The sequence below is a fragment of the Ochotona princeps genome, chromosome X, assembly GCF_030435755.1.
Source record: "Ochotona princeps isolate mOchPri1 chromosome X, mOchPri1.hap1, whole genome shotgun sequence".
Taxonomy (NCBI): domain Eukaryota; kingdom Metazoa; phylum Chordata; class Mammalia; order Lagomorpha; family Ochotonidae; genus Ochotona; species Ochotona princeps.
The window spans coordinates 43,207,894-43,229,431 of NC_080865.1; the positions used below are offsets into that span (position 1 = coordinate 43,207,894).

Sequence of the window (21,538 nt, forward strand, 5' to 3'; positions counted from 1 at the left end):
TTTCTCTCTGATATAACAGCCTTCATGCAAAGTGTGAAATACATATATAGCTAATCAAGCACATACAAATATTCTCATAGAAGAGCTGTATAATGGAGATTAGCACACTGGAAAGAGAAGATACCTTACAGTACGTGTCACTACTCCTGAATAAAAGGACAACTGGCAATGAAACATTAAAATGTACCTTAGCAGTATGATACTAGATGTTCTAGCTTTGCCTATACTTACAATGCCATGAAACAAACAGCAGAAAGTTCATCTTGTAACTGTTACTAAAGGGCTATTCCATTGTAATGGTTCAGGGAATAATAGTGGGAGGGGAAAACGGAGGGCAAAAGGCAGTGGTGGGAGAACCTTCGTATACAAAGCTGTACCATGCTAAATACTAAATATATTTAAAAAAACAAACTAGGCCTGGTGTGATAGCCTAGCGGCTAAAGTCCTCACCTTGTATGCGTCGGGATCCCATATGGGCACCGGTTCTAACCCCGGTCGCCCCACTTCTCATCCAGCTCCCTGCTTGTGGTCTGGGAAGGCAGCAGAGGACAGCCCAAAGCCTTGGGACCCTGCACCTGCAAGGGAGACCAAGAAGAAACTCCTGGCTCCTGGCTTCAGATCAGCTCAGCTCTGGCCATTGCAGCCACTTGGGGAGTGAATCAGTGGATGGAAGATCCAGCCCATGCACATACTGGCAGGTGCCTTTCTGTCTAGCCACACCTGCCCTTGTCCCAGGACAAGTGTTTTTAAATTATTCATAATTGTTTCATTAGAATGCATTTAAGCAGGGGGATTGTTGGGTTAAAGTGTAGATGGGTTTTTTATTTATCTGATGTGTAATACCGAATCTGCTGTGTAAAGATGTATTCCACCTAGTTTTATCATTATTAACAATGCATAAGTGCTTCTATTTCCTGACATATGAGGCTTCTTTATTATTAAGAAGAATGTAAATGAATTTCATAATTAATTCAGTTTGTACTTATTTCTGGTGAGGTTAAATATTCTTTATATATGACCTAACATTTTTAGAAAATATACAGAATTATGAAGATAATGGGATTTAAAGGTGTTGGATTCAAAGAGTATTTAAAGAGTTAATAGGAAATGCTTATTGCAGAAAACTATGCATGCATTTCAAAATTTTGCATCAAAATAAACTTACTTTTCTTTTCTTTTTTTTTTTTTAAAGATTTTATTATTATTGGAAAGCCAGATATACAGAGAGGAGGAGAGACAGAGAGGAAGATCTTCCGTCCGATGTTTCATTCCCCAAGTGAGCTGCAACGGGCCAGTGCGCGTTGATCCAAAGCCAGGAACCAGAAACCTCTTCCGGGTCTCCCACGCGGGTGCAGGGTCCCAAAGCTTTGGGCCGTCCTCAACTGCTTTCCCAGGCCACAAGCAGAGATTTAGACAGGAAGCGGGGCAGCCGGGATTAGAACCGGCGCCCATATGGGATCCCGGGGCTTTCAAGGCGAGGACTTTAGCTGCCAGGCCACACCGCCGGGCCCTAAACTTACTTTTCAATTCCATTTTTCACGAATATTTTGAAATGCCCAAATTAACTCACTTAATTGGTCTTTGACCCAGAATAACTAACCTCTGTAATCTTCAGCTTCCTTTTTAATATCACCACATTAAGGGTACCACATTATTAGGGTTCTTGTGAGATTGAATGAGGTGTTATATGTAAAGACTCTGGCATAAAACAAGAACTCAGTAAGTGTTAGAGATTCTAACATGATCTGTGAGTGACAGCATAGTAGAACAGGGAGAAAATTGGACTAGGTATTTTTTTTTAAGATTTATTTATTTTATTACAAAGTCAGATATACAGAGAGGAGAGACAGAGAGGAAGATCTTCCGTCCGATGGTTCACTCCCCAAGTGAGCCGCAACGGGCCGGTGCTGCGCCGATCCAAAGCCGGGAACCAGGAACCTTCTCCAGGTCTCCCACGCGGGTGCAGGGTCCCAAAGCTTTGGGCCGTCCTCGACTGCTTTCCCAGGTCACAGGCAGGGAGCTGGATGGGAAGTGGAGCTGCCGGGATTAGAACCGGCGCCCATATGGGATCCCGGGGCTTTCAAGGCAAGGACTTAAGCCACTAGGCCACGCCGCCGGGCCCAAGAACTAGGTATTTTTTTAAGCAGGGATACTAGTCCTGCCTATTCTGTTTATTAACCATAAAATTTTAGTATGGGTTTCAGTTTCTGGGCTATAAAATGGGTAACTTGAAGGATCGTTAATGATTTTTCCAATTTAAAATTTTAGACATTTAACATTGGGGATCACCCTATGCATCTTTATAAAAATTTTTAAAATTAATTACATTGCATTATGTGGCAGTTTTATAGGCTCTGGGATTCCCCCATCCCCTCCCCGTGCCCTTCCCCCATGGTAGATTCCTCCACCTTGTTGCAGTATTGTAGTCCAAATTCAGTCAAGACTTTCATTACAAGCATATGCCAAGCATAGAGTCCAGCATCTTATTGTCCAGATACATTCATCAGTTTCTTGGGGAGACCATCTCTGGTCTGAAGGTAGAGCTGGCAGAATATCATTCTGTTCAATTAAAAGCCACAACATAACATCAACAACAATTTACAACATTATGGAATTAATTGACATGGTATTGAGTAACCAATATGTTAAAACCATGCAAGTTCTTAACCACATCCTGTGACTACTTCATTGACATTTCAATATTAGTTTATATACAACCAGCTTCTATACACCTTTAAATTGCAATAGGGTACTATTCAGCTGTCTTGTGTCTATTTTCATTTTAGTATTTAGCAGTTTATAGTGTTGAAGTATAATTTTGCTGAACCTGGCAGTTTTTAGGGTAGTCTAAACTGGCTTATAACTCTAACAAGGCATATGTCAACAGTTGAGGTGCAGAACAGTTTTAGGAGGGGTGTGCAGAGAAATCTTCAATACCCTAGTGAGGAGTAACTAATCTTTGTGTCCTGCCTAGTAAGGTATATGTGAGTCCACGCTGACCATTTCCTGTCTGATTCTAAGCTTTTCCCATTGTTCTCTATCTATTTTAGTTTTTGTTTGTTTGTTTGGTTTGAGGGGTTTCTGGAGCGATCCTGATGGTCATTGCAACAGAGGGTGGGGACCCAAAGTTGGAACCAAGCAAGGACCCGAGAAAGCTCCTCTCCCTAGTCCCGAAGGAAGTTTACTATTCTTCTGTTTCTGCAGACCGCTCAGGGCTCCTGGCTGTCGTTCCGATGACCTTGGATCCTGTGAGGAAGGATTTGGACTTCTTCCATCCCATGTGGTAGATCCAGATGGGGGTGAGTGACCTCAGAGTTCTCGGCCTCTGGAGGCACCCCAATTCCCCGTGGTCTCCTTGACAGTTGGGATGTAGTCCTTGGTGCCCAATAGTCCTTGGTGAGGATCTGGGAGTCTTCAGGGTTGGGATACAAGCCTCCTCCTGTCCACCTGCTCCACTCTCACCCTATGCATCTTTGTGAGTTCTTTTTGCACATCAGAGGGAAAACATCTCTGCTGCTTACCATTAATAACTTAACCAGTCCATGAAACAGAAAAACCTTTGGCCTCTCCCAGAATAAAACTTGCCATCTACCTGAAAAGTGTATGATGTGGGAGTGGCAGTGGTCCAGTAGGGAAATAGTGGGCACCTCCCTCTGGGGTTGCCACTCCCACTGCAGAGCATGAGAACCAGGATTGGAGTAGCATGGCTAGACAGAACTGCACCCACCAGCATGTGTGTGGGCTGGATAGTGGGGCTGGTTGGGTTGAACTAGGCTTCAATGCCCATTGACATGTACGAGAGCTGAATGGGATGTGGGACAGACTGGACCAGTCTGCTGTATATCCTGGCAAGCACAGGAACCAGGGCAGGAGGCGGGCCTGGTGGGGTTATTGTGGGTCGCTCCCACTAGACTGCAGCTCCCACTGGTTAACATGAGAGCTGAGTGTGTGGTGGGCAGAATCAGGCTGGACTGCAACATCCATTGGCTCATGTGGAAGACAGGGCTGGAGACAGAACTGACCAATTGCAAAGACCAGCATGCGTGCGTCAGGAGGGGGACAAAAGTCGCCTGTGGATTTGGAACAAGATGGCCACCCGCACAAGGTTGGTATAGCTGAGAGTGCAAAGAGAGAGGGACAGAATTAAGCAGAGGAGAGAGCAAGAAGTGTAGAATTGCAGGGAAAGGTGTCCGAAGCTCCCTGGATTCAGCGGGACCAAAACGATTCACACAGGCAGAACAGCAACTCAAGACGCTCCAGACGGCAACGGCTGGCAACGTGCACCCAGAGCTGCCGGAGGCGGATACCACCCGGACCATACAGACTCGAAACCTGGCTCGAGAAGGCGCGGTGCCCCACAGAGCACGGAGAACCACGTTGCTGTCTGCACACCGAGTGGCAGTGGCAGCACCATACCTGCTCTAGGCAACTGCACAGCAAGCAGTGGCTGTGGAGGCACCAAGAGAACCTGTGCAAAGCCCCACACCCGCCTGAGGCTGGGAAACGTGACTGCTGAGGAGTGAGAAAGCACCGGTGGTCCACAAGGTGGCAGCAGCTGACAAACACCCTGGTAACCGGGCAGACTGACGGGCCCCAACAACCCACAGAGCAACAGACACATTGGTACCAGAAACCCCCAAAAGCACACCAGAGGCTGAAATTTCAAAACGACAAGAAAACACAACGCAATGGGGAGAAGTATCAGAAAAAGTTATTATCCAGAGGAAAGAGCCAGCATTCCTCCCCAAAATGACCGAAAAATAATCTCAGTCTCGGAGTTGCGAGATGAAGACATTGAGGAGCTATTGGATATGGAATTTAAAAGAATACTCCTTAAATTCGTCAGAGACTCTGAGAAGCACTGGGAAGAGTTCATGCAATTCAAAAATGACTTTATCAAAGAAACTAAGCAGGTCCAACACAGTATTTCACAACGGGAAAACACGGTAGCAAAGCTTGACCAACGGAATGAACGCTGCAGAAGAAAGAATTTCAGACGTAGAAGGTAACCAAATTGAGAACACACAGCAACGAAAGTACCTGGAAGAAAATCTGATCAAAACCAAGAAATCTGGACAAGAAATAAATGACACCATCACAAAGTCAAATATCAGGATTCTAGGAGTTCCGGAAGGTGTGGAAAGAGAAACAGGATTTCAGGAGGTGTTCAATGAAATTGTAAAGGAGAACTTCCCAAACTCGGAGCACACAAAAGCAAGCCAAATTCAAGGACAGAGAACACCAAGCAGATTGGACCCCAAAAGACCTTCACCCAGATACATTGTAATCAAGCTCCCCACAAACGAATATGAGGAAAAAGGGATAATTTCCAGAAAATACAAAGAACTCCAGAGAAACAATGACATCAAAACAAACAAACCAGTCAAGAAATGGGCACAGGAAATGGGCAGACACTTTACCAAGGAACAAATTCAAATGGCTAACAAGCACATGAAAAAATGTTCAAGCTCTCTTGCAATAAGGAAAATTCAAATAAAAACAACACTAAGGTTCCACTTGATGCCAGAAAGAATTGCCCATATACAGAAAACTACCAACAACACCTGCTGGCGAGGTTGCGGAGAAAAAGGAAGCCTGCTGCACTGCTGGTGGGAATGCAGGCTAGTGCAGCCACTGTGGAAGGCAATATGGAGAAGACTTAGGCAATTAAACATTCACCTGCCATATGACCCAGCAATACCACTTCTAGGAATATATCCAGAAGACTTGCTACACTACAAAGCAACATGCACCCCAATGTTCATTGCAGCACAATCAACAGTCGCAGGAGCATGGAAGCAACCTAAATGCCCATCGACAGAGGACTGGATAAAGAAACTGTGGTGCATCTACACTATGGAATACTACTCGGCGATTAAAAAAAATGAAATGTATTACTTTGTGGCCAAATGGGCCAAACTAGAGACCATTATGCTAAGGGAAATGAGCCAATTCCAAAAGGTCAGATATAATACGTTTGTTCTCATATAAGATATTATGCTGTCAAATCTAGAGATACGATATGTGAATCTTACTCTATGTTACTTTGTCACTTCATACTTAACCTGTACCTTATGTAACAAGAACTTGTGGCATGTAATTCACTAATCAGCCATCCATAAGAGGCTGATTATTTATAATCACCTGAGATGGTCAATGTCCCCTTTATCACTGTTATTGGTACTGCCCATGAACAATGAAGACCTAATCCTCACTGTACCTACATTAGCGCTCCAGGATAAGAATGAACCCACAATAAAATGACAGTCTCCTGCATGGTTGGGAGACACAACAGTGGAAAGCATGATAGACTTGGGAAAATTCAAGAAGGACACAGATTATGAACCTGGGGGGGGAGGGAACTTGGGGGAGGGGGAGGGGAGAGCCCAGTGTCAGTTAAATTGTATGTATATATATATATATATATATATATATATATATATATATATATGGCTCCTGCATGCTTCTTTGCTCACCTGCTTCTTTGGGTTCCTTTTTCATCCGGGCCTATTCACCCCGGTGGCTCCTGCTTTTCTCTCTACCTCTGCATTGTGCTGAGGAAAGGCCCGGAGAGGACTTCCCGTTACTTAATAAGGACTTGCTTGTACTAGGCGGATATTTTCTCTTTTCAGGAGACAGGTAAATCTAACAGCTGTCATTCATCCTATTAGGTGAGTAAAGTATTTTAAAAATGTAAAAAAAAAAAAAAACCAGCACGCGCATAAGCTGATTGGGGTGACGGACAGTGCCAGACCCTGTACTGGCAAGCACACACAAGAATCTGGTCTGGGATCACATCAGACGAAGTTTCCTTGGGGATCCCTCCAACTGAATTGCTGATCTCAGAACCCCAACCATGAAGAGAAGTGCAGGTTCCATGGTCTGACCATGGAGTGCAAGTGTCAAAACAGCCTCCTCAGAGGCTCAGATGGAGTAGTGGACAGCATATCCAGGTGCACATGGGGGATATGGCAGCCCATCGGAACCTACTGAGGAGACCTGGCACCACAGCAGAGGACAGAGGACAGAACAGTTCCATCAACTACCCCAGCCATGTGTTGGCAGTGAAAATCTGGGCAAACGAAGACTCTAAGGTGAACTATGTCAGCCAGTGGATTCTGTAGAGATTTCATCGTGCTTGGAATGGCAAGATTGGCAGCAATTCATAACTGCTGAACTATCAAAACCACTTGAGCAGGACCCTCAGAGCATGCCCTACGTCGGGGACCTGGGATGGGTGTGTGGCTGGGTGGGGTTTCTCCCCTTATCTTTCCTCTTACCCCAGATCTAGAAAAAAAAATAATATTGTTGAAACAATGGTCTTACCCACTTTCCTATAGCCCCTGACCCTTTGTTCCCTAATCAACTATGTAAAGATTATCAAAATAAAATAATTACAAAACAATTTTAAAAATACTTGACATGTTACGGCAGTTACAAAGCACATGGATGTCATTTCTATGAAAGAAAACAGATATCTGTTAACACTGAATAAACTGCTTGGGGTTTCATAAGGAACCAAGTTGAAGGGTGAAGCATTTATCATCTTAGGAGGCTGTAATCTGGCAAATCCTGACATTTTGGCACCTCTATGATTTGATGTTACCCTGGTAATTAACGTTTGGCATTATGTCCTCTTAATTAGCTAGGGCTTTTCTTCAGTCCATCTAAACAACCACACGAACAAGTTAATCTGAAGACATGTAAGTAAGGCACAAAGGAGGTCAGTCTCCTCAAGGTAATGTAACACCAAATTCTGGACTTGAGTTCATTACTTAGGCCACACTCGAAGCTTTGTAAGTTATGACATCAACAGCTGCCTAATATTGGATTCCCTCCAATATTCTATTGGAGTTGTTATTCTGACTTCCATTATGTTCATGCTTATAAATTTCTCCACCTCTGTTCTATACGCTTGTACAATAGACATTTTCCACCTTACATCACAGGTATGACCCTATCATGTGAAAGAAATTGTCCCTGAAATAATCTTTCAGTTAACACCTGATTAGTAACAATATGCAGTATAGGCCTTTTCTGCAAGTGTGCACTTCCTACTGTAACCATCCTTATATTTTCTTACAGTATAGTCTTTGTCACTGAAATATGCCCAACAGAACATGTGTACTTGTCAGGCCACAAATCCCAATTTTTAATTCATAAGGTAGGAGCACTGCAGTCTTGAAGCCTTGTTCCCATAACTAAAACATCTTATTCCTGGCATGGAGTGGGGGAGACAGGAGGAGCAGAACATGTTTTAGATTCCTCTGTCTCCTGGAAAGGAATACTAGTACAGCATTTGAGAACACAGTAGACATTATCAAGGCAGATTAATCAGCAGCTGTGTTAAGTGTAGGCCACTTAATGTACAGATTTTCTGGAAACGAGTAGGACTCACATCAATGCCACAGATGTGACCTAGGTCCTTGAGTCTATAAAAGCTATTCTGTCAATGTCTATAATTTGTGAATAATAGATACATAATATAACAAGAAAATCTTTTTGTAACCCTAACCTAACTGGGACGTTACTTACATAATCATACGTTGTTGATCTGAGGGCTTTTTAACACTTCAACAGCATTTTAACTCATTAAAAAGAAATCTGGATAGAGCAGATATAACTCCATCTGAAAGATAAGGATACCAGCCCTGAAAGGAAAAGTGACTTATCCAAGTTCATAATCTTACCACTAATTTTTGCCATACTCTGACTCTTAATTAGCTGCACATCTTGGTGTGCTCATTTTGAAATGCCTTCTCCCAATTCTTGCCACCTAATCTACCCTGAAGCTTTGATATCTACAAAGCAGAAAGGTTCTGGTTTATCCTTATGAAGCAATTACAATATCTGAGCTGGGTGAGGGGGATCCATGAAGATATCCTAGTGCCACTCTCACTCCATAAACAGGAAAACTGAAACTTAGAGGAAATCAACTTGCTTGGGGTCAAAAAGTCAGGCAACCACTTATCTGTTAGCCATTCATTTAACAAGCAAAACTTGCCATTCAGTTGGTGGTGGTTCTACATTACAAAATAGGTTTGTCTCATCAAGGGGCTGGTCTCTGCCTGATACTGGGACAAAGTACACAAACTGTCTACAGGCACTTTCTTGGAACTGAAACTGTAACAACCTGCCTAGTACTATGCTTTACCAACACAGCCTGAGTTCCAGGACACATTCCTGTGGTCCCTTGCTGCCTACTCCAATTTGGAGGATGGTGATGAGGGCAGCCCCTTGGAAACCCAGACTAGCCCCAGGCTGATCCCGACTGGGTCTCACAGTTACACAATGGAAGATCATTCTCTCTCCTTTTCTTTGTAAACATGATTTGCCTTTCTACTAGAAAATTTATTATTTATTATTTTTTAATTTAATTTTTATTTTTGATTATGTTTATATTGTTGATCAGGGTGGGAAGGGTCGAGGGTTAGGGGAAAGTGAGTGAGACCATTTTTTCCAACTATTCTTTCTCTTCTTCCTGTATCTGGGGGGAAACGGAGATAAGGGGGGAAGCCACACCCACCTCCCAACCACCCCAGTACCCAGGGATGGGGAATGGCCATCCCATTTCAACCCAGGGTCCCCGATGTGGAGTTTAAGTGGTTTTAGTTCTGAAATGCTGTCAATCTCCTGATCCAAGGATGAGGAAATCTTTACAATGTCCACTGGCTGATGTATTCAACCCTAGAATCTCCACTTGTCCAGATATTTGCTGTCATCACTTGGTCGAGGTATTTGTCCAGTTTGTTCTGCTTTCCTTCCTCTGAAATGGTAGCAGATGTCCTCTGCAGGTCCCAATGGACTGCCATAACCTTCATGTGCATCTGGGCCCACAATCCACTGCTCAGTCTTTTGCATTGAGGAAGCCCAGTTCTGACACATGCATTCCATGATCAGGCCACCAATCCTGGACATGAGCCCTCACGTACCAGCACACCCCCACCTGTGCTATCCCCCAAAACCCTGCAACTCCACACACTAAGACTCCACAGGCACACCGTCAAGCAGCCAGTAGATTTTGCCCAGTGAGTTGGTGTCCTGGGCCACCCAATCCAGGCCCACTGGGCCCCCACTCTGGCTCATGGACCCAGTACCCACCACACAGGTGAGCCTAAGGACCCAGACCAAGCCACCTGAGCCCTGACAGACCCCACACTCTCGGTGCTCATGAATCTGGCACCCACCACACAGGCAGGCCTAAGAACCCAGGCCCTGCTAGACTCCCTGACCCCGGGGCTCACAAACCTGGCACCCACCATGCAGGCAGGCCTAAGGACCCAGGCCAAGCTACCTGGGCCCCGCTGTACCTCTTGCCCACAGGGCTCACTAACCCAGCACTCACCACTCAGGTGGGCATAAGTATCCAGGCAAGGTGACCCTGGCTTGCTGGACCACCCCGCCCCCAGGGCTCATGGACCTGCAACCCACCATGTAGGCATACCTAAGGACCCAGGCCCCTCTGGAACCCTGTCCCTGGGCTCATGGACCCAGCACCCACTGCACAGGTAGGCATAAGGACCCAGATGAGGAGACCAGGCCCTGCCCTCCCCTCCCTCTAAGACTCAGGGACCCGGCACTCACTGCACAGACATGCCTAAGGTCCAAGACCAGGTGACCGGGGCTCACTGGAACTCCCTGCCCGGTGTTCACAGACCTGGCACTCACTGCACAGGTGGGCCTAAGGACCCAGGCCAGGCGATGCTGGCCCCACCAGAACGCCTATCCCTGGGGTTCAGAGACCTGACAGCCCCACCCCCATATATCTGTAGAAAAAAAAGATAGAATAGGCTAGACAACTATGCTGGCACACTGGTCTGATTAACAGATTTTATGTTAACCAGCCCCTGAATGCCTGCCAGTTATTAGCTGCTTTTCTCCCAGCAGTGTAAGACTTGCTTAGGTGCAATGCAACCTAAGCCGTTGCCCACAGCTGAGGATAAATAAATCTTAAAAAAGAAAGAAAGAAAGAAAGAAAGAAAGAGTCTTGGTCTGTGAGCACTGGCTGGAAAGTAGAGGTCTTTTAGTTTTAGCACATGCCTAGTCTTGACATTCAGGCCTTGAGCTTAGCTCTGAGGCTCCCTCTTGTGGCCTCTCTGTGCAGCTAAAGTTTTGCTTTTTAAAATTTATATGTTTATTTAAAAGTTAGAATTACAAAGAGAAAGATCTTCCATCTGCTGACTCCCTCCCCAGGTTACTGAAACATCCAGGACCATGCTAGAACTGAAGCCAGGAGCCTCATCCTGGTCGCCCAAACTCTTGGGCCATTTTCCAATGCTTTTCCCAGGCCTCTTATTAGCAGGGAGCTGAAAGAAAAGTCGAGTGGCCAGAACACATGCTGGTGCTCATTTTTTATGCCAGCATAGTAGGCAGTGTCTGCACCAACTATGCTGCAAACCGGGCCCTGGAATTTTGCTTCTTTCTGGCAGTTATGGAAAGGGTGGCAGAGACTGCCTGGTTGGGGAGGCTCCAAATAATCACGCAGTTGGGGAATGTCCAACCCGCAGACACTATCAGACCCATGAAATCATTTGGACTGGCTCTGCCAAGGCGTCCACAGAAGGGACTCAAAATTCAACAAATCTATAACAAGTCAATTTTTTTTCACTGAAACTTTTATTGCCTCTGTTGGTAAGAAGACAGGGATTGTAAGAAACACAATTAAATTTACAGAGATATGCAGATGATAGTCACTAAAGATAATCTTGATCTCAAGTATTTTTATGTGTGGGCACTTCTAATTTAACAAGTTAATTTTTAAGTTAATCATTTTGCACAGCCTGCAAATGATGTTACAGATAATAGAATGACCCTTGGCAGAGATTTAAAAAATGGGGGGGGGAGGTGGTTACCTCCCCTGCAGGCACAGGCTTGGGGTTAGAGGCCGTGACAGAGGGCTGAGTCTGACTGAATTCTTTTGAAGTGGGCCAAGTATTGGGGCTCATTTCCCTACTCCTGCCACTGGCAGGAGGCATCTCCTTGGAGATGCCTACACCACACTCCTTGGAGGTGGGGGACAGGTAACACAGCCACTCTTTCATTCTTGGTTTCTTCAATGTGAGACTTTTTAATGATTATTGCAAAAAAAGAAAGACACTGTGGCTTCTCGTTTAGCTACCACAGCTCTTGTGAAGGTGATTCATGGTGTTGACACTGGTGTCTCAGTAGGGAGGTCGTCACCGAAGCATCTTGCTCAACCTCCATCTTATTCCCTGCCTCCACAGAAGGTTGATAATCACTGATACTATCAAAATCTCTTCATTATTTAGGGGTAAACTGAGGTAGCACTCAAGACCGGAGTGATGGCATTAATTAATTAACAACTGGTCTCAGATGTTAAATAGAATATCAGAGGTCTAGTAAGTTATAAGAAAAGTATTTGGCTCTGGAGCTGGAAAAACCAATACTGAGGAACCATATCTGATCACTACTTTCTTGCTATGTCATCCCATGATGGATTGTATAAGAACAAGACAACACATGCATATCATGAGTGTGAGAGACAGAGAGAAACATAGACTGACAAAGCAGGAATCAATTCATACTTTTATCAGAACCATACTCTTACAATAACTTCAATAAAACACTCCTAATCCACTCGTGAGGGCCCTCCCTTTGTAACATAACCACCCTCAAAAGTCCCTCCTCTCCATGCTATTGCTTCAAGGATTAAGCTTTCAATATGTAAACTTTAGGGGGCTCATTCATATCGTAGCATCCAAGTTTCCTGCTTTCTCTATCACACTTTCCATTAGACTATGTTAAAGAAAAAAAAAAAAAACAAGGTAAGTGAGATCAAATGACTGAAATTTTTTTTTAAAGATTTATTCATTTTATTACAGCCAGATATACAGAGAGGAGGAGAGACAGAGAGGAAGATCTTCCATCCGATGATTCACTCCCCAAGTGAGCCGCAACAGGCCGGTGCTGTGCCTATCCAAAGCCGGGAACCAGGAACCTCTTCCGGGTCTCCCACGCGGGTGCAGGGTCCCAATGGATTGGGCCGTCCTCGACTGCTTTCCCAGGCCACAAGCAGGGAGCTGGATGGGAAGTGGAGCTGCCGGGATTAGAACCGGCGCCCATATGGGATCCCGGGGCTTTCAAGGCGAAGACTTTTAGCCGCTAGGCCACGCCGCCGGGCCCAAATGACTGAATTTTAAATCCAGATCTGCTATACCACCTCCATCACCTTTTATTTTTCACATACCTCCAGAATTATAAGAGAAAAGGGCTGGTGAAGTCTCAGAATTGTCTCTATCAACTTTAAAGTTCCTTTTACCTTTCTTCCAACATTGTAAGTTCTAAACCTGGCTGTAAAATCTTTCTCCCTCTCTCCCTCACTCTCTCTTCCCTCCCTCTTTCCTTAAAAATTCATAAATGAAAACATTTATTCTTGCTTATCTCCTATAGTGCCTTTCTATCACTCATTTTTCTAGGCTATGTTGTTGTTGCTAGAAATAGATTATATAGAGATAAATAAGAAGACAATTGGCTATTAACATAACTTCTGTCACCTTGTAAAGTAGTACACAAAACTCTGAAGAGTTGGACCCAAAGGAAAGACGTAGTAACAAGTGATATAGAGAAAATGAAAAGTTTAAAATGTAGCACAAGCTGTCAGAACCTTTTGGTACAGTGTCACCAAAGATTAGTTGTCCTACTCAAAATGGTGACCAGATGCTTGTCATATGTATATTTGATACATTTTGTAAGTAATAATATGAGAAGATTACTGATCCAGCAGAATTTTATGTTATCTTCCTCTCGTAAGTCAGACATGAAGATGAAATAAGACAGTATCAAAGAGTCTGATGGGTTCTACATTTCTGATTCTTACAATTGATCAGTTCTACTGCCCTGATGTCTATTGTGGGTATGGTATAAGCTAAAGCTTTCAAACCTCCCCTCACCATTGTGACTGGTCATGTTGATAACATGTTCAAAAACTCCTACGCCATGCACTGATCAGGGGGACACAAAGAAACCACCAAGGTCAGAAAAAGCTCATCAGAACAAGCTAAAGGGAAGGAACTATAAAAGGAGACAGTGTTTAGATATTTTTTAAACAAAAATACTGTTTTTACTGGGATGAGGAGACATAAGAGACAAATCCTTGACTTATGCCAGGGAGAATTCCTTATTAAAGATATTTAAATTAAAAAAAAATCCTTGTAGAAACCACTTAACCACTTAGCCACTTACATTGACTTAGGTATCTGTTGCTATCTCTAGGTAAAAGTTGGGCTGAATTAAAAAAAAAACCTTGAAACCTCTTACTTCTATGTTTTTTAAAGACTTATTAATTTTATCTGAAAGGCAGGATTATGAATCAGTCTTGTAGAACATCATGTTAAGCCACCACCTACACTGCCAGCATCCCATGCAGCTGTAGGTTTGAGTCTGGCTCTTCCTCTTCTGATCAGCTCCGTGTTAATGTGCCTGGGGAAGCAGAGGAGATGACTCAAGTGCTTGTGACCCTGGGCACATATCGGAGACTCCGATGAAGCTCCTGGCTCCTGGCTCAGTCCCAGCCATTATAGCTATTTAGGAAATAATGGAAGGTGTTTTTTTTTTCTCTGTCGCTTATTCTCTCTCTCCCTCTCTCTCTCTCTCTCTCTCTCTCTCTCTCTCTCTCTCTCTCTCTCTCACACACGCACACACACACACACACACACACACACATACACACGGAAGCTTAAAGAAAAAAAATTGATCTGAAGTTAAAATTGTGATTACCAAAAATGTGGAAGGGTAGATTTGAGGTGGGATAGAGGGCAGCTGGCAAATAGGCACCAAAGCACTGTCAGGGGACGAGTATTTCTTTGCCTTCCTTTATCTGCCTTATTTCATTAGAATAATGTTATTCAGTTCCAGGATTTCATTCTTTTATGCTTGAATAATATTCCACTGTGTATGTATACCATGTTGTTTTGATCAGCACAGTATTGTGACGACTAATCACAATGATGAACTGAAGGAAAAAAGAACTAGTAGGTTTCAAACACAGAGGAAGAGTGGGGAGAGGGACATGCTGGTTGTCTACTTTGATCAGTGTACAGTATATGCAATTGTTGACATATGCATTACGCCCAATAAGGGTATATGTATGTTGCATGTTAATCAACAATTCTGAACTGGAAAAGAAAGTGAGATAAAACTATGTATGACAAAATAATGCTAATAAATGTTGTAACAATGCAGACTTGCACTTCAAGGATTTTGCTATATTTTTACAAATGTACAGCTATTCTCTAAAAAATCTGAAAAATATTCTAGAATTACTCTGGCATTGTCTGTTTGGTACTCATTTCTCTGTTCCTTTTTAGTATTAATTTTTAAAGATTTATTTAGTTAATTAGTTAGCTATTTTTATTGGAAAGTCAGATGTACAGAGATGAGGAGAGACAGATCTTTTGTCCACTGATTCACTCCCCACGTGTCCGCAATGGTCAGAGCTGCACCGATCCAAATCCAGGAGCCAGGAGCTTCTTCTGGGTCTTGCGGATGCAGGGTCCCAAGGCTTTGGGCCATCCTTGACTGCTTTCCCAAGCCACAAGCCGGGAACTGGATGGGAGGTGGGGCCACCAGGATTAGAACCAGTGCCCATATCAGATCCTGGCACTTTCAAGGCGAGGACTTTAGCCATTAGGCTGTCACACCAGGCCCTTTAGTGCTAATTTTTGAAGATTTATTTGTTTATTTATTTATTTATTTATTTGAAAGTCAGAATGACAACTGTGGGGAGAGGGAAAGGGAAAGGGAAAGGAAAAGGAAAAGGAAGAGAAACATTAGAGTTCTCTAATTTGCTGCTTCATTTTCCAAATGCCTGCAATGATCGAGCCAAAACCGGGAGCCAGCAACTCCATCCTAATCTCCCCAGTGAGTGGCAGGGGCCCAAATATGAACTGGGACTCTCTCTCTCATATGGACTGGTATGTGATGTAGGAGACTCAGGCAGCTTAATACACTGTGTCACAATGCTGGCCCTGTAACGCAAATTTTAAAATTAACATTTACTGTGGAAAAAAATCAGTAGGAAAGCAATGTTCATCCTTAGCTGTAAGAAGTGACATTTTTAACATTTTGATGTTTCTTTTCACCTTTATTTCTTTTCACTCATGAGGAAGAATTTAAAAGAGCCAGATGGCTCTGGAGTGTTCAGGTCACAGCCTTCTCTCACTGGTCCCTGTCTTCCAAAATAGAAGTGTGCATGGTACAAAACCAGCATTGTAGGGATCCTCCTCGATGTGCCTCTAGCTATTGTCCAAACCGCCACCTTGCCCTTTAGATGACACTGACAAGTTACCAGAAACCTTACCAATGAGGGAAGTTGTTACAATAATCCCCACTTTCTATTAGCGGACAGGAACACCTCTTACAAATGTTCCTATTTCTTGAAAAACTCTATGTGCATTCCACTTAGCCAAAGTCCACCTCATTCTAAAAAATCATGTTTCTGCTCTTGTGGTTCCAGCTGCCTCTCTAAGACCTTACTTTATTGGAGACCTGCCTGCTTCTTCCTTTGATCTCACGGACCCTTTCCACTTTCAGTGGCCAGGTTTCCTATATGAGGATTCCCCAAAGAAGTTTACAGGCCTAGGGTTATTTATAAGAAAAGGGCATTCTTCCCCGGGCAAAAGCTAAAAGAAAAGCTGGTGTAGTGTCAGGAGGCTGAGCGACAGACTTTACTGTGGTGGTTCACATACAGGGTATTGAATGGAAACAAAATAGGACTGCTTGTGATTTTCTGTCCATTGAAGGGCAGGGCATTGGCTAGTGCTACTTCAACAACAGCTGAGAGGGCAATCAGACCAAAGTCGCTGTTGTCAGGAAATGGCAGTGGAAGGGGGGAGAGGCTGGAGAGGTGAAGCAGATCTGTTAGAATCGTTATGCTTTCCTGAGACACCTGTCTGGTCCATCATTGAATTTTGTTTCGATGTTCACTTGCCCTTCTGTGTCTGTGCCTCATACTTTGTCGTATCACGAACCAACAAACTGCCGCGACTAAGAACGACTGCCCAGATTCTCTACGGGCTGGCAGAGAACTACAGGTGTCAGCTGGGAGTGCCGAGGGCCACATTTGTGATTTGTCAGGGCGTGGTCAATAGGATTATGTCCTTTGCACACGGCTTCTTGCACAAGTCACCGGAGCCTCCTCATTGGACCATTTAAATAATACCGAACGTGCTGCCCACGTTCTGGGAAATCGCGTAGCGGCTAACGATCTTTTTAACCGTCACGCCGCCGAGTGGGAAGAACAGTCAGCTTCAAGACGAGCGGCTTTCTAAGGTAAGAAGATCCGACACGCCCCATAAAGCTAAATGAAAGGAAGGGATAGCGCCAACTACCTCCTCTGCCCAACCTTGTATTCCCTGTGTCCATCCTAGCAGAAAACCTGGGTGCTGTTGTGTTCCAGGACCCCCAAACCTAAAGATTATATATCCTATTCGCATCCTCCGTTTCTCTCCCCACTACCATGAGAGACAGACTCCCCCTCCAGTTTTTGGTCACATCTACACAACTTTGGGGAAAGGCTGGGGAAAAGGGGTGGTGAGAAATGTTTGATTATTTAGCCCAAGTCTCCACTAGTTTGTCAGTCAGGACCTGTCTGCCCAGCTGCCTAAATTACTGACTGAAGGGCCTCAGTGTTTTTAGTGGATAGAGGGTCATAGCAGAGGAGAACAGTAATCTCCGGGAAAAGAAGAAATAGAAGTCGGTCTTCACTTTCCTTCTGACAAGTTCAGTGAGACATCCAAAATAAAGCAGGAGTGGGTAGCCGTTCCTAGTCGTGACAGTTTGTTGGCTCATGACGAGAACGAGGTTACGAAGGCACGGTCACAGAAGGGCAAGTGAACAACAAAACAAAGTTCAGTGAAAAGAAGTATGCCTGATGGGCACACAGGTGTCTCGGGAAAGCACTGAGACACTGAAGTGCCTAATTTATTCATTTTTTACTCCTTTCCCTCTACTCCTACCCCCACCCGCAACCTGAACCACTGCCCTGCTCCTATTCATCTCTACCCCTAGACCACAGCACCCCTCTCTGAGTGCTTCTCTGCTTCCCTACATCCAGGCTAGTTGTGGTTGTTACAGCAGCAGTTACCTTCAATGACCAGGTTCCTTCATTGTTAACCCTATTCCATCCCAAACACAGAAGCCTAATCCTGGAGCTATGTCTAGAAGAAAGCAGGAAGCAGCTTTGCCTGAAACAGAGGGCAGTGTGCCAGGCTGCCTGCAGTTGGAAGAAGTTAGCCCCGGACTTCATGGTGGTAAGAATCTGTTTGCTTATCCCTGCACTAGGGAAAGGGAGACCCTGGCCATGGGTTCAGAGATACTCACATTGACCCTGAAACTAGGATTAAGCAAAGGGAAAACTGCTCCCGTCTTAATAGGTTTTGCTTTTTATACCACCACCCCACTGATTTTTCCTCCTGGCAGGCTAGACTTCCTAGGGTCACAAAAACCATAGAATTAAATCAGAGATCCCCTGTAACCGAAGGCAGTCAGAATAACTAACAATGCAGTCTTGTAAATATTTATGGGGATTCTGTAATAATCCCCCTGGGACTGCAGGTGGACACCTTCTTCTGGAGGGGAGAGCTGAGGTAACTAAAGCATGGATTCCAAGCCTGAAAGCTGAAATTTCTCCTCTGACATTTTAGCCGAATGTTAGTTTAAAAGTGAATTCACTTTCCAGTACATAAAAAAAATGTATCACATAATGCAATGAAATTAATAAATAAATTTTTTTAAAAAAGTGAATTCACTTTGAAAAGAAGGGGAGTAGAGGAAATCACATTTTTCCAGGACAAACTAATAGATTCTCCTATTTTTCTCCTCCTATGTAAGCTATCTGAAACTGTATTTAAGGATCTGTGACAAATAAGGCATATAAATGGAAGCATTATACACTTTTGGTTATTTTTCCTGCTTTAGGGTGGTGGTGTAACTTTCTCATATCATAGTCTCCTACACAATCAAGATCAATGTACACTCCTGTTTCTTTGCCTCCTCAAACATTCAATATGTGTGGGTGTGTCTTCAAAGTATTTTGACTTCTAATGTCAAATGCATATATTTTATTTCCATTCACTGTCATTTTGAACCTAGACCTTTGAAAGTATTACTTTTAAAAATTTTAGGAGAAAATAAATTTTACATTCTTAGTTATGTTTTAATAATTCAGTGCTTTTAGAGAGTGTTGATTTAGAAAAACATATTGAATAATTTCAATACTTCCCCGCATTGTCCTCATATTTAAAGGAGCCAAGGTTTAAAAGTTTTTAAGCCATTAAAACCACTCAGTGGTTTAAAGCCATTTTTAAAGGTTTCAGTTTCAAATTTGAACAGCTACTGTCTCTATTCTCCAACTTACTTGTAGGTTAACTTAAAGTTAACAAAATATTGGTTACATTTAGGATCCGTAAACCTTAGGCTCAGTATTAGTGAGCCTAAATTCTTTTGGAATAAAAGGAACAGTAAAAGGATCTGATGATAGGAAATGGCTCTTCTACCACTTGCAAGATTAAGGTTCTTCTTCTACCAGCATTTCAAGTTGAGTGTGTATTCCAGTCTCTTCCCTTTCCTTACCTCACTCCCTTTGATTTGAGATGTCATGTGAACTTTTTCTCCATATTTACAGATGACAACACCTGTAAGCCCGAAGACAACCCACTATTGAAGTAAGTTTATGAAATTCTTTATTCACAGTAACAAGTTCCCTCTTCGAGGTGACAGCTATATCCAATAAAAATGAACTAGAGTGCAGACTATCTTATTATGTACTTTGGTGAGTAAGATATAATGTAGACAGACTCATCTATGGGACAAGTTGGAGCATTAGCTATAAATTTATCACACTTTTTTTTCCAACAGAAAGGAAACTTTAGTCACCCCACTGATTCAAATTGGTAACTTTGTCTCAAAAGAGTGCCGTTGGAAATAATTCCCTCAATAGGTATCTTTGGTATCTTGATTTCTCATGTTGTTCTGTAGTCCTTGTCATGGAGGAGTGGTAAGTGTCAACTTCCACTTTATGCTCGGTATCATCCTGGGATTCCCTTGAAACTAAATGGAACATAGTTGCTAATGACTCTGAAGAATAATGTATCCTGCCTTAGAGAGCTGATAGACTGACTTCCCAGGGAAACTCTGGGAGAAAAATCATAGTTAACATTTAGATTTCTTACAAAACTTCTTTATTTAATAATGAGATACTCTGAGTGCCACCATTCTCTCTTGCAGAACCACAGCCTAGGTTTCCTAGAAAAGCACATATTTTCTATTGGTGGTTCAGCAGCAGTATGTTAACATAGTTCAAACAATTTATTATCACTGGTAAACCTGCTTCCAATCCAAAAGATAGAAACCAAAATTATGTTAGTAGCTGTAGCTTGAAACAAAAGCAAAAACAAATTGGGTGGAAATTCTAAATTGAAACTTAAGTTTAAAATGTTGTCATAAACCAGAACAAGCGGTTAGAAAGAAAGCAACTTTGTCACTGGTGAACCTGTTCTTGTTTCAAATTATAGAAATCAAAATTACATTAGTAGGTATAGCTTGAACCAAGAATAAACTGGGTGAAAATACCAAACTGAATTTTTTTGTTTTTAGGACTGCTGTCCAAAACCAAAACAAATAGTGAAGGAGGAGGAGGGAATGAATGAAGAAGGAGAAAGAAAAAGACCTGTATTATGTTCCTGGGGTCTATGACCAACCCTGCCAGGGGGGCAACTATGGGCATTGAGGGGTGAATCAGTTCTCTCTCTCTATCTCTATCTCTGCCTCTGTGTGTGTGTTTATCTCTACTCCTCAGATGAATACTTTCCTAAATCAAGAGGTGATCTTTGGCCATAATTCTTTAGTTTAAAAGATGTATTTATTTTTATTGGAAAGTCAGATATACAGACATGAGGAGAGATAAAGAAAAAGATTTTTCTATGTGCTGATTTCATCCCCCAAGTGGCTGCAATGGCCAGAGCTGCTCCAATCCAAAGCTAGGAGCCAGGAGCTTCTTCTTCCAGGACTCCCATGCGGGTGCAGGGTCCCAAAGCGTTGGGCCATCCTTGACTGCTTTCCCAAGCCACAAGCAGGGAGCTGGATGGGAAGCAGGGCTGTGAGGTGGGAAGCGGAGCTGTCAGGATTAGAACTAGCACCCATATGGGAATCCCAGCACATGTGAGGCAAGGACTTTAACCACTAGACAACCATGCCAGGCCCTTGGCCATAATTCTTATGAGAGAACCTGGTTCAAAGAGAGCTCCTCTGCTTTGTTTTGCTTTGCTTTGTTTTGCATTCAGTTTACTTTATAATCACAAGCTTAATCCTTGAGTAAATAAATAATTCAACAAATACAAAAATCCCACCATGCTTTTGGTGTAAAGACAAGGATTATGAATAATAATCAAATCTCAAAATGTGAGTTTTGCTCATGTACAATTCTGATTCAATTTCCTGCTAATGTGTACCTTGGGTTGGCTCAAATACTTGAGAGTCCGGCATCCATGTAGAGAACCTAGATAGAGTTCCAGGCTTCTGC

General features: G+C 43.2%; 1 protein-coding gene across 1 annotated transcript in view; it reads left to right on the plus strand.

The window, feature by feature from the left end:
- Nucleotides 1-17,161: 17,161 nt before the first annotated feature.
- LOC131478620 (uncharacterized) overlaps nt 17,162-21,538 on the plus strand; it is a 127,772-nt gene continuing 123,395 nt past the window's right edge. Inside the window, exons 1-3 of the mRNA XM_058659073.1 lie at nt 17,162-17,289; nt 18,155-18,269; nt 19,643-19,682. Of these exons, the coding sequence (XP_058515056.1) occupies nt 18,173-18,269; nt 19,643-19,682 (137 nt within the window). The 5' untranslated portion in view covers nt 17,162-17,289; nt 18,155-18,172. The remainder of the gene's footprint in view (nt 17,290-18,154; nt 18,270-19,642; nt 19,683-21,538) is intronic.